The 14,423-nt window shown below is 35.2% G+C and overlaps 1 protein-coding gene across 3 annotated transcripts in view; it reads left to right on the forward strand.

The window, feature by feature from the left end:
* MLF1 (myeloid leukemia factor 1) overlaps positions 1–11,834 on the forward strand; it is a 48,134-nt gene extending 36,300 nt beyond the window's left edge. Inside the window, exons 4-8 of one of the 3 annotated variants that reach the window (XM_059065536.2) lie at positions 5,154–5,237; positions 6,328–6,456; positions 8,287–8,446; positions 10,037–10,175; positions 11,713–11,834. In XM_059065536.2, the coding sequence (XP_058921519.2) occupies positions 5,154–5,237; positions 6,328–6,456; positions 8,287–8,446; positions 10,037–10,175; positions 11,713–11,818 (618 nt within the window). In that variant the 3' untranslated portion in view covers positions 11,819–11,834. Of the gene's footprint in view, positions 1–5,152; positions 5,238–6,327; positions 6,457–8,286; positions 8,447–10,036; positions 10,176–11,712 lie in introns of all 3 variants that reach the window. The other 2 variants (XM_067033910.1, XM_067033911.1) reach the window with 2 other exon arrangements.
* The last annotated feature ends 2,589 nt before the right edge of the window (positions 11,835–14,423 follow it).

Here is a 14,423-nt window from a genome sequence, read left to right on the forward strand (position 1 = left end):
TTTGCAAAAGGGATCCCCACAGTTGTGTTTAAAAGTTGGAAACTTCCCCAAGCTTACAAAGACTTTTCAAAAGGTGAAAAACCACCAAACTGTAGATAGACAAGCACATCTGGAAAAGCTCAGGTTGGCTGCTTTCTCTAGGACTCTATTGCCAATTCATTCATGCTTTTCCTTTCCCAAGTTCAAGCATGGCTACTCTGCCACCAGCTTTTCTCCCACCCCTGTTTCTCCAGGCCTTTGGTCCTGTTTTCTGTGGCTCTAGTTTCTAACACACTTAAAGGCAATCTGAGGAGTAACAGAGAATAACATCACCTTGGAACATTTCCTATGGATGTACCTATGCTCTCATGAAAAAATTTTTTTATTCTCTTGTGCTAGACTTCAGCCATTTCTCTCCTTAAAGTTTGACATATAACATTTGTCCTAACTGACCAGAGGTTTTAGTGGGACAAGTGATGAAGGAAAAAAAAAAAAAAACAGCTATAGCACAGAGTTATCAGTAAAAATGATCAGGAAGTTCAGCATGCTGTGGGAGCACAGGCAGAAAAAAGCCTGTAGCCCAGACCTTTTGGGATGGTGGAGTGGAGGTCAACTAGAGAACACTTCCTGAACCTTAAGATTAATAGGAATTAGCCAGGAAAATCTGGGAGGGGAGAAGAAGAGTGCCCAACACAGAGGAAACAGCATGTGCAAAAACCTAGAGGCTAGGGAGCCCAAAGATGTTTAGAGTCATTTGGCCCTAGGATGTGAGTTGGAGAGTGTGTATAGACGAGGATGGAGAGGTAACCAGGGGGACTTCCTTTAGCCCTGGGAAGGATTGTGCACATTATCTTAAAAGCAGGGGGAGCAATTGATGAATTTTCATCAAAACAGTAGTAGAATCAGGTTCTCATTTTTAAAGATCATTGTGCCTGCAGAGAGGACGTAGATTAGAAGGGATCACAGTGGAGGCAGGGAAGCTAGGAGGCTGATCGGGTATTCTGGGAAGTATTCGTGATAGCTTCTACTCAGGTAATAGCTGTGGTGATAAAGAGAAATAATCTCCTTTGAGAAAGAGTTAAATAGGTGAATGGATAGAACTTGGTGATTAATTGGGTGGATGGATCAGTAGAGAGGGAGAAGGAAAGTATTATGCTTATTTTTGTGGCATGAGGAATTAGGTAGATGGGAATGCCACTGAGCTAGGAACAGAGCATTGATGCAGTGCAGATATGAGGGCAGGGGTGTTCAGAAAGGTCATTTCAATTCTGGGTGTTTTGCATTTGAGGCATCTGTGGGCTGTCCAGGTGGGATTTATCTGGTAAACAGTTGGATATATGGGTTTGAGCTGAGCTAGAGATAATTAGTTCATTCATTCAGCAAATATTTATTGAGTCCTTCTATGTGCCAGGAGTTGTTTTTAAAGTATTGAGAATACAGTAGTGACTAAGACAGAGAAGATAGCCCTGCCTTCACAGAGATTATTTTTACAGAGTGGGAAGACAGACAATAAACAACAAAATAATTTCAGATCGTCAAAGTACTTCAAAGTACTCTGAAGGAGATGGAGTGATATAGTGACAGGTGGATGTGAGGCAGAGATTAGTTTAGACAGGTGGGCTTCTTAAGGAGGTGATACTTGAATGATTAGAAGAAACTATACTGAGAGTCAGGAGAAAACATTCTAGGCAGAGAAGAGCAGCTGTACAGAGTTCCTGAAAGCCTCAAAAGCCCACTGGAATCTCTGCTCTAATTTGTAGCTCCACTTTTTGTCAAGGCGTTGGGCCACCCCATAGCAAGTACAGATACATCTTTTGATGGCTGATTTGATAGTGAATTGAGAAGAGACACAATATACCCCAAACATCTGATCTTTTTCTCCTCCTCCTCCTCCTCTCCTCCTTTAGGCCAGCCCTTCTCTCTCTCTTGAATTGTTCTCTCTTATACAGCCTTGATTTTCAACCTAATGTTGAAGCAAAAAATTCACATTTCCTGAATTGTGTTGAATCTCTGAAATGCAGATTAATTCTGTTGTAGTCCTTTGCATCCTAAAGATGTATCAATATCTCCTAAATGTGTCTTTGTTGTTCCCTACTGTGCCAAGTGCAGATTCTAAAAAGGAATTTGCTTTTTTCATCTATTTCCTATTGTAACTAGCAATAAAAACCCAGTAGAAGGCAGAGACATAAACAGGCCTTTGATAATTCTTTACTGAGTCCCAGCTTGGCACAAAGCAAAAGAATATTCAGAAGGGCTGAAATACCAGCATTGAAAAACAGTGCCTTACAGGATTCAAAACACTCCTCCTGCTTGAGCAGGGGAGTTCCTTGAACTAAACACTCCTTATAATAGTGGATGATGCTCCGGGTGACACACTAGAATATGTGCATCACTTTTTGATTCCTGGTGATTGTTCCAGTGATAAAACCTAAAATCAATAGCAGATCTTTCTAGAGCAGGGTTTTGCAGCCTTGACACCACTACTTTCATGTTGGGCTGGATAATTCTTGTTCTGGGGAGCTGTCCTATGCTTTGTAGGATGTTTAGCAGAATCCCTTGCCTCTACCACTAGATGCCAGTCATATACCCTCCCCAGCTGTGACAAACAAAAATGAGTATAATTATTGCCGAATGTCCCCCTGGGATCAAAATCACTCCTGGCCAAGAAACTACTGTTCTGGAGGAATTCTTAACCAGTCTTCTAAAGGAGCATACCTCTGGAGGAATCAGGCTGCCCAGCTTCAAACTATAGTACAAAGCTACAGTAATCAAGACAGTAAGGTACTGGCACAAAAACAGAAATATAGATCAATGGTACAGGATAGAAAGCCCAGAGGTAAACCCATGCACATATGGTCACCTAATTTATGACAAAGAAGGCAAGAACATACAATGGAGAAAAGACAGCCTCTTCAATAAGTGGTGCTGGGAAAACTGGACAGCTACATGTAAAAGAATGAAATTAGAACACTACCTAACACCATACGCAAAAATAAACTTCAAATGGATTAAAGACCTAAATGTAAGACCAGACACTATAAAACTCTTAGAGGAAAACATAGGAAAACACAAACCATATATGTGGTTTGACATAAACCACAGCAAGATCTTTTCTGACCCACCTCCTAGAGTAATGAAAATAAACAAATGTGGGCTTCCCTGGTGGCGCAGTGGTTGAGAGTCCACCTGCTGATGCAGGGCACACGGGTTCATGCCCCGGTCCGGGAAGATCCCACATGCCGTGGAGCAGCTAGGCCCGTGAGCCATGGCCGCTGAGCCTGCGCTTCCGGAGCCTGTGCTCCGCAACAGGAGAGGCCACAGCAGTGAGAGGCCCGCGTACCGCAAAAAAAATAAAATAAATAAATAAACAAATGGTACCTAATTAAACTAAACTTAAAAGCTTTTGCACAGCAAAGGAAACCATAAATGATGAAAAGACAATCCTCAGAATGGGAGAAAATATTTGCAAATAAAACAACAGACAAAGGAATAATCTCCAAAGTATACAAACAGCTCATGGAACTCCATATTAAAAAAACAATGCAATTTAAAAATGGGCAGAACACCTAAATAGACATTTCACCAAAGAAGACATACAGATGGCCAAGAGGCACATGAAAAGTTGCCCAACATCACCTAAATATTAGAGAAATGCAAATCAAAACTGCAATGAGGTATCACCTCACACTGATCAGAATAGCCATTATCAAAAAATCTAGAAACAATAAATGCTGGAAATGGTGTGGTGAAAAGGGAACCCTCCTGCACTGTTGGTGGGAACGTAAATTGATACAACCACTATGGAGAACAATATGGAGGTTCCTTTAAAAACTAAAAATAGAACTACCATGTGACCCAGCAATCCCACTACTGGGCATATACCCTGAGAAAACCATAATTCAAAAAGAGACATGTACCACAATGTTCATAGCAGTACTATTTACAATAGCCAGGACATGGAAGCAACCTAAACATCCATCGATAGATGAATGGATAAAGAAGATGTGGCACATATATACAATGGAATATTACTCAGCCATAAAAAGAAACGAAACTGATTTACTTATAGTGAGGTGGATGGACCTAGAGTCTGTCATACAGAGTGAAGTAAGTCAGAAAGAGAAAAACAAATACCGTATGCTAACACATATATGTGGAATCTAAAAAAAAAATACTGATGAACCTAGTTGCAGGGCAGGAATAAAGACTTAGACATAGAGAATGGACTTGAGGACACGAGGTGGGAGGGGGACGCTGGAGCGAAGTGAGAGTAGCATAGACATTTGTACACTACCAAATGTATAATAGCTAGCTAGTGGGAAGCAGCAGCATAGCACAGGGAGATCAGCTCAGTTCTTTGCAATGACCTAGAGGGGTGGGATAGGGAGGGTGGGAGGGAGGCTCAAGAGGGATGGGATATAGGGACATATGTATGCATGTGGCTGATTCACTTTGTTGTGCAGCAGAAACTAACACAGTATTGTGCAACAGTTATACTCCAATAAAGATCTATTAAAATAAATTAATAAATAAAATAAATAAAGGAGCATATCTCATGCTTCAAGGGTGTGCCCTACTGAGCAGATCCAAGGACTGTTAGTGGAGTGAATCAACCTCTATCACTTGGGTCCAAGTCTGATGGAAAGGAGGACTGATTACTCCAGAGGCAGCTTCTTGTGGAACTGCTGGAAGGAACACTGTCATCTTATACTCGGGTTTTATTTATTTGCCTGGTAGGATATCCAGAAGGAAGAGGGAAAAATTGGAAGACTAGTCTATGCTAGAGCTGTCCCACAGCCAAGGATACACCACTCAGTATTTAAATATTAACCAAATTATGTTATGAGCAAGTTGAATTTTATGTGTGTGTGTCTTTATATGTTCTTGCATGTATATATGTGTGGATATATACATATGTATGTATGCATGTATTTATAGTGTTACAACTCCCTAACCATTTGTATGTTGGCTGTTTAGGATTTTGTGTATGCTTCAAATTCTTCTTTAACAAATCACTTTCATTATATAGTCCTTAAATTATCTTTGCCTGGTCGATCACTGCATGAGACCCCACAGCAAAAATCAAAAAAAAAAATTCAGCTGTTTTGGGAATGTTGATTTGCTTCTTTTGTGTTGTGCTTATAGTTAATAACATACTTCCTAATATCCTATAGCGTACAGATGTCAACCCTTTTCAGGCAATGGACCGAATGATGTTAAATATGCGAAACACTATGCAGGAATTACAAAGAAACTTTGTAAGTACTAAAAGATTGATGAAAATGTTATTTTCAGTTATTGGTACCCTATATTATAGTGGCTTTCAACCTTTTTCTAACCATGGTCCACAGTGATTGAAAAATATATCTTACATCATGACAGTACTTGTGTACTGTATATATTTTGCACCTGAAATAAAAGTTTCATGAGAAAATAATCATACTGTTTACAGCATGTGCTGATATTTTTTCTATTTTACTTCATATTTTAAAAATCCTGATCACAACCTACCAAAATGATTTCAGAACCTGCAAGTTTGAAAAACAGTGTTAATTAAACTTTCAAGAAAAAATTCAACTTCAAAAACATTTATTCTGCTGAAGATCACTATTGTAAATGAATGTTTTATATGAATTTATATTTTCTTCTTATGTATAACTTGTCTACTTAAAAAGATTTGTAGCATCTAAGATATTAAGTTTTAGCGTTTAAAAATAACTCTGAAAATAGAAATTTCAGGAATGATGTTTAGGCACTGGATTAGATTCATACAGTCCAAACACTTATAGACTAGTACTAATACTCTTACTTATCTATTTATGATATTAATCAAAATAACTTGATTCAGTATGAAGACCACCCATATTATTTTTGTCATCCAGTTTGAAATCTAAGGATCATTTCAGAATGTCCAAATCTAGGACATTATTAATGACTTTAGAAATGTAGCAGTTGGTACCCACAGAAGGTATAAAACTTCTTGGCATATGGCTAATTGGCTCAACATTGGCAAAATTGCACACAAAAGTCAACCACTGACTATAAAAGTATTCCATGCTTCAGGGCACGGCATCTATAAATTTAAGCCACAAGTCTTTGACCTCAAAGATTTGATTTCTAAATGAATCACTTGTTATTTATTATTCCTTACAAGGAGAGTATGAATTGGTACCTAAAATGGAAGGATGTTAGGGCCTTCATGGGGGTACCATTTGGACATCATACTGATCATATATACTATCTTTAGTAGAACTTCTAGCTAGTGTTGTTACTTTATTTGAATCCCCTGACATTATTTCTTCGTATTTGACTGAACTCACTGGATTTACAATTTATATTTACCTCTAGGGTCACCTTTCAACGGATCCAAATGGACATTCATTTAGTTCTTCCTCAGTTATGACTTATTCCAAAGTAGGAGATGAACCACCAAAGGTTTTCCAGGCCTCAACTCAAACCCGCAGGGCTCCAGGAGGAGTAAGTATTTTCTTGGAACTTTATAAAGTTGTGGAATCATAGATCACCTATATCAAATTTTAACTATTAAAATTTGACCTGGTACTGGTCGGAGGAAGGGATGGGGGGAGAAAACACAGGTCAGTGTGAAAAGCAATAAAACTAACTGTATTTATTTATTTATTTTAAGGCATTCTTTGTCTCCCCCACCTACTTCCATCCCTGCCCCAGGTGCCTTTTTTCATGTTAATATCCATGGATGTTTATTAGCTTTACATGTTGACAAAGTAAGTAGACACTATAAGAAGTCTTTGTTTCATGAAATAAATGTCTACTTTTAGTTTCTATTTGAAGTAAATGATTTTTTTTTAACTCACCAAATATTTCAAGTGTACAGAAAGGACATAGAAAATATAAGTACCCCATACTCCTTCAATCCAGTTTAGTCAAATCATTAACACTTTTCTCTATTTACTTTAAGTTGTCTCTTGTTTTGCTTTCTTTTTAAGCAAAGATGTTACAGATTCAGTTAAAGCTTCCAATATACTCCTCCCTCCTCTTCCTTTTCCCTTTCTCCATCCCCCAAAGACAACCATTTTCTTATACAGGCATACCTCATTTTATTGGGCTTCACTTTATTGCACTTCACAAATAAATTGTGTTTTCAACAAACTAAAGGTTTGTGGTAGCCCTGTGTGTCAGATGATGGTTAGCAATTTTGAGCAATACAGTGTTATTAAATTAAGGTATGTACATTGCTTTTTTAGACATAATGCTACTGCACACTTAACTACAGTATAGTATAAACATAACTTTTATGTGTACTGAGAAACCAAAAAAATCACGTGACTCACTTTATTGCAATATTCCCTTCATTGCGGTGGTCCAGAACAGATCCCGCAGTATCTCTAAGGTATGCCTGTACCTGGAATTTATCATTTTCATGCATGCTTTTATAATTTTATTACTTATGTATGCTTCATATACAATACAGTGAATTATTTTACAGGTTTCTAAACTTTGTATAAATGGTTTCATACTGCATGTGTCCTCTGCAGCTTGACTTTGCTCAGTAATTGCTTCTGAGATTTATTCAAGTTGATATGTGTAGCTCTGGTTTCTTATTTTAACTTCTATATAAATGTCTAAAATATGAATATATCACAGTTTTTTCATCTATTTTTCTATTGATAGATATTTAGGTGTTTATAATTTTTCACCTATTCATCTTTATACCTGTCTCCTTGTGCAAGAGGGCTAGGAATGCTAGGAATGCTTTATACCTGTCTCCTCGTGCAAAAGGGCTAGAGATGTGTGTCTTCATCCTTACCTAGAAATCACCAAGTTATTATCACACAGTGATCGAGACAATTAGCTTCCACAGACTTTGGTATGAGTTTCCATTTCTCCACTTCCTTGTTAGTACTTATAGTCAAGAAAATTTGGGTTTGCATGTCTAACGGGTGACTTAAATGAAAATAGTATATATAAGTCATTTCATGAGTGCTGAATAATTAGTTGCCCTTTCTTGTAGGAATGCAAGTATGTACTCCCATCTATTAATTGTCAAGGACAGTGTTGAAGGCACTAAGTTTAATATAATTAAATTATTCTTTGTTTTAATAATTATATTGGTTCTATTTGTCCTAGACATTTTAATTGTAAGCAGTTCAGGAAATATCAGAGAACTATTACCATAATTTTACTACAAGTTGGTAGTGGAACTGAGTACCCATTATTTTTAGAGCAGTAGATTTATATTCTTACCTGTATCGGTAAACAGGTTCTGAGGAGTTTATAGTCTATATTTATTTAAATAATAACTAATTTTTATTTTCATCATTTTCACAGGTAAAGGAAACTAGGAGAGCACTGAGAGATTCTGAGAGTGGACTAGAAAAAATGGCTGTTGGTCATCACCTCCGTGACCGTGCTCATGTCATTAAAAAGTCAAAGAACAAGAAGACTGGAGATGAAGAGTTCAATCAGGAGTTCATCAATATGAATGAAAGTAAGTTATCAGAGAAAATAGCATTCTTCCTCTCAAAGTTAAAATAGCAGCTGTACCAGTAGAACTTGGTAAATATTTTTTATAGAAACATCTTATATGATATTGTTTCAGACAGTTTATGAATTTTAAATGTAGGGAATATGTTATCAAAATAGTAATAAAATTGTGGTTTCAGTGTTTCATTGTAGATCTGTTTTTTATAGTGATTTTTGTTAATGTTGAGTATCATTTATTTTTTTGTTTTATACTTGGAAAATGGAATCTTTTGAATTGTTTTTTAGTAAGACTATCAGTAGGAAATCGAGTTTTTATTTATTTCTGATATCAAAGAAGTACATTCGAAAAATATAAAAGTATAAAGAAAATTAAAATTATTCATAACTCCAACCCAAAATAACTACTATTAATGTTTTAGTGTATTTCTTCCTAATAGTTTTGTGTATTGATATATATAAACATACAATCACACATACTGTTTCTCAAAATTTGTATTTTACTATCTATATAGTTTATATTGTGCTTATTTTAATTCCCCACTATAATTGTGAACAGTCACCTATGATGTTACTTTTCAGAAACATCCTAGATGGTTACCTAAAAGTATTATCATGAATTGGCCATAATTTATTTCAACTATTCTGTATTGTTGGGCACTTAGGCTTTTGTATAGATAAGATTTAAATTTCTGGTGTTGTTAGATAATAAATCACATATATATCAAGCAAATCTTTCCATTTCTTAGATTTTATATTCATTCTTCAACTCATTTAAGACTTCCTAACTTTTTTCATTATAGTTTTTAAGCTGTATTCATTTCCTGTTTTTAGAAAGTATTTTGAATAAAAATGTTTTATCATAGTAAAGGGTTTAAATTATATGATTTTAGAAAAAGAAATTCTCTTAAGGTTGGAGCTGGATAAAATTATTCTTATGCAATGAGATGGAAGCCACAACATCTTAACCTCTCTTTAATTTTAACCTTTGTAATTTGGTCATATTTAAATATATACAGAGTACTTCACAATAATGAACATAGTGAAGAAAATTTTAGTAAAGGAACACATTATTATAAAGGCAATCTGAAAGAACAAGTATTATCATTTACTTATTGTTACTATGGAATTTAGATTACCTACTTCATAACAACATGAATTGCCAGATGAATAACCTGTCTCAGGAAATTGAAAAAGAAGCTTGTGAGTTTGGCACCTGAGGACAGGAAGTGCTAGGCACAGGAGGAGTGTCCTCCCAGTAAGAGGAAGAGCAGGATCACGATGAGATGACCCAGGAAGAAAGCCTGTTAGTGTCGCTGGCTCATGGGGTCTGTTGGATAAGTAATGTGATATCCAGGCAGGTGTGTGAAAATCCAGATCATCAATAATCAAATTATCAACAGGAATAGGAGAGGAGCAAAGAGAAAAGGAAATATTACTCTGAGTCAAAGACCTTTTTATTTGAAGCAGTTTCCTGTTTCTACTTTAAGGTTAGGCTGATGGAAATACCAGGCTAGAGTGAAATATGTGGGGAGCAAGGCAATTACTGACAGCTGATACCTTAATACTTATCCCTTTATTTTGATATTTGATGTAGGTGATGCTCATGCTTTTGATGATGAGTGGCAAAATGAGGTTCTAAAGTACCAACCAAGGGGACAATGGCACAATCTAGAAAACACTAGGATGCGAAACATTGGTCATGAGAATTCAGGATCCCGAGAACTTAAAAGAAGGTAAAAGTTATTTCTAAACTAAACTGTGATTTTGAAAGACAAATTAGAAGAGAAGTTATGTAATTTTACCTCTGTTATCAGGAAGTTTTGATTAACATCCAAGTTGTTTTCAATAATATCTTTTGTGAAAGATGTAATAACTTTATATTATTTCTGAGTATTCCACCACAAATTTAAATTTGTATCTGAAAACCAATAGTATTTTAGGATTATATGACTAGTACCTCACTAGCAAATTATGCTTTAGACAATGGGGCTAAAATCCTAAGGTAAAGCAATATACTATAATGCAGTTATTCTTGTGAAACAGATTTTCATCTGGATAGAATAGGAGTCATACATTTTGTACCAGGTAAAGATATTGGTGTTTAGGGATATGGTAAGGGGAGAGGAACTGTAGCTAAAAGGCTGAACAAAACTTCCCTAACAAGTCAAAATTGAGCATTTAATGGTAAAAAGATTTTTAGACCCTTGTATAATATGTAACAGTATCTGTATTAGATATCAAATATTTTGGAAGAGTTTTGCAAAAACTTTAGCCTCCTTTAGAATTACCGTTTGGAATAGCTGTGAAATATGAATGTGCTGAAACCACACTTTTATAGAGATTATAGAGATTTTGACACATTTAGTATATATTCTAGAGTTACAGTTTTATTTGATACTCTGGGGGGAAAATTGAAAACACTACCTAATTCCTATTGAAAATTAGACTCGAGAGAGAGAGAGGGCTCAGTAGGTCTTAAAACAGAAATGTGTTCTGGGCTCTAAGAGAATGGAGAATTGCTGCAGAAGGTGGAAGCCTTCCCAGAACCAGTGGTCAACAAGTGGGTACCAAGTAAATTAGAAGACTTGTGCAGAATTTCATGTGCTAGCATCTTTTATTTTAAAATACTTGTTTAGGAATTTAGAGCCCCAATGTTTTCTTTAGAAAACTTGCTCTCATATTAATTTTAGATAATATTTGTCTCACTTAGAAAAGTTTACTGATAAAAACCTAACAGTGCTAAGTTTGACTATGAAAGCCAGGTCCCAGTTAGAGAAAAGCATGCTCTTTATAGATGACCTATAAATTTATGGCCTATCAGTGGCATTTTCTGTAAACCAGCACTGTCCAATAGAACTTTCTGAAATGATTTTTTGCAATGACGGAAGTGTTATGCATCTGTACTGTCCAATATGGTAGCCAGTAGCCCCATGTGGCTACTGATTCACACTTGAAATGTAAACAATGCAGCTGAGGAACTGAATTTTTAAATTTTATTTTATTCTAATTAATTTAAATGTAAACGATGCGGCTAGTGGCTACCGTGCTGGACAGCATGGTTCAATGGTAAACAGTTAAATCTATCTCAGGAAAGCAGCTGTTGCTTTCTTAAATGTTAAATGAAATAGTCTGCCATATGTTTTTCAAAGATCTTAAGGAACCTTTAAGATAAAACTCACCTTAAATTACAGTGGTCTGTATTATGTTTGTATAGATTTTTTTAATGACCATTTAAAACATGGTATCAATGTTCACATGTATATTTCTCAGGGAGAAACTGCATCAAAGTCCAGCCATTGAACGTGGAAGAAGATCAAATGTTTTTGTGGACAAACTCAACATCAAAGGATCACCTGTGAAAATCAACAAAAAATAAATAGCATTGCATTTGATTTGTTTAGTTTTGGTTGTTTGAACAGAGAAAGTAATGGTGCTGAGTAATACACCTAAGACCAATCGCTTGTTATTAAATCAATACTGTATTCTTAGCAATTTTCTTCTGAATGTTCTTGGAAGTGCTAGTTTTATATTGTCCCTACTTTAGGAATAAAACTTTAATTTTCAATAGTGCAAGCTGCTAAACATTCTATAACACTCTTTAAAACATAACACATGCTGATTTTGCTTTCACAATTATTTTCCTATTGGCTGTGTATTCCCCTATACATTCAAGATTGAGTGTACAGCTGTTCTATCATATAAAATTAGTTAAAGAATAAACTGTAAAAAAGTAGTCTCAATTTTTACTAACACTATAATAGAGTGATGTTAACAAAGGTTAAAATTATTTAGCTCAAATTTTATAATGTGTTATGTAGCCAGCTAGCTTAAAGAATTTTTTTAAATAAAGCAAAACTATACTAGTACTCTTTTACAAAAAATTAGTTATTATTTTGATAAAGAACGTAAAGAATAATCAAATAGTTCCTTTTCAAAGAGATTTTTAATTGTTAATGTACATGAATTTTCTTATCATTTCTTTATACAGTATATTCTTTTTTGTTCTGTGTTACATTTTCAATATTCATCAGACTTTATATTGACCTTTCTCTTTAACATCTTAAGGTAGCATATTTCTGTTCTCCTTTCTCATAGACAGCTTAATCTATCTCCACGGTTAACATTCTAAAGTTGGAGTGTCCTTGGAGAAACTCTGCTCAGCCTTTTTGTGACATTTAGAAAAATGCATTTGCTATTCTGCAAACCTGAATGATTGATTGTCTCAAAATTTCTTAGACAGGTGAGGTGTGTTTGAGCAAGGTACTTAATAATTCAATTGTTCCCTTTTTAAGTATACTATTTAAAAATTCAGCTCTTGGGTTTTTTCATTCTAGAATGAGAGCATTAATCTGTTTTTATAAAGTTAGGCATGAAGTTTGTGAGAATATAAAATCTTAACTTTTAAGTTTTTGTTGTTTCAAGGGGGGAAAAAACAGAATCGATTATCACTCTATAATCCTAATATATTCCCTTTTAAACTTTGGAAGTAGAATTGTGTGATTGTTCTTATACTCTTCTAATTTTCTATATCATATCCTGTTAATTTTACTAGTCAGTGTTTCATGCCTTTAATTAGTCACTAAAATAAGATGCATATGTATCAATTCATTTTTATAATGGAAAGTAATTGAGCAAGTATTAAAGATGTTAAAATTTTCCTCTTATGAATAATTTAGTATACTAATAACATACTATTACATACTGGGAAGTTATCATAAGGCATCCGTTTGAAATAACACTTTTGCATAAATTCCCTAGATAGAGCAAAATCCCAGTAGACACTGTAATTATTCTCCTTTTGCCTAAATTATTACACTGATGTTAACTTGAATCATTATATTCAAATATGAAAACACATTTTAATAAATAATTGTACTTAAAACAGTATAACTTCTATGCATCATATAACAGAGAATTCATAGATTTTTTTTTCTTCTCAATTTGTTTACCGTAGAAATCAAATTAAAATTGAATGAAATATATATTTCCTCCTATGCCACAGTGCTTCCTAAGGGGCCACTTACAAACTATGTGACATCTGGAGATTAGATGTTAATTCTTTATGTTCACACGATGCTGAAATTAACTTTTTTTCAGAATTTATTTTTATCCTAATTCTGAAGTCAACTTAACTAGTTTAAAAAAGAAGGCTCGCCATAGCTTGTAGTTCACATGTTATTTTTTCTTTATTGACAACCACTGATCTTTCTGGAACCCTGGATCTTTGGGGAATGTAAGGATATTAACTATTTGGTGAATGTGGCCTTGACAATAAGTCCCAAGTTGAAAATTTAGGTTTCTTGCTACTTTAGTGATTTTCCTGGTAACTTTCAGTCTCAGTAACAGGTTTTCATTATTTATCTTTAGGACTTCATTATCTTTTATTGTTACAGGGCAGTGGCAGGAGCACATTGGTATCAGATGGTGCCCTACATGTCGGCAATGTGATGGTGTTTGGAGGTGGGGCCTTTGGGAGGTGATTAGGTTATGAGGGTGGAGCCCTCATGAATGGGGGCCTTTGTAAAAGCGACCCTAGAGAGCTCCTCCATCCTTTCTGCCTTGTGCCCACACAGTGAGAAGTTGGCTGTCTGTGAACCAGGATGTGGGACACACCAGACACTGAATCTCCTGGACCCTTGATTTTGGGCTTCCCACCTTGCAGATCTATGAGAAATAAATTTCTATTGGTTACAAGTCACCCTGTCTATGGTATTTTTGTTATAGCTGCCTGAATGGACTAAGGCAATGGTCTTAGGCTAGTCGGGCTAGGACAATTTGGAGATTCTACTGAGGTTTGACCTAGACCCTCACTGCAGTGAATCAGGACCTTCACTGAATTTATCTTTATTCTTATACGTTATAAAATGACTATGAATTAACAGAATGTGTAACTGCTTTGAATGATATAATGTATCTGTATTTTGCCACTTTAAAACCTAACAGAAGTAATCTATAATGTGTACTCATATAAAAATTTAGCT

The sequence above is a fragment of the Kogia breviceps genome, chromosome 5, assembly GCF_026419965.1.
Source record: "Kogia breviceps isolate mKogBre1 chromosome 5, mKogBre1 haplotype 1, whole genome shotgun sequence".
NCBI classification, from domain to species: domain Eukaryota; kingdom Metazoa; phylum Chordata; class Mammalia; order Artiodactyla; family Physeteridae; genus Kogia; species Kogia breviceps.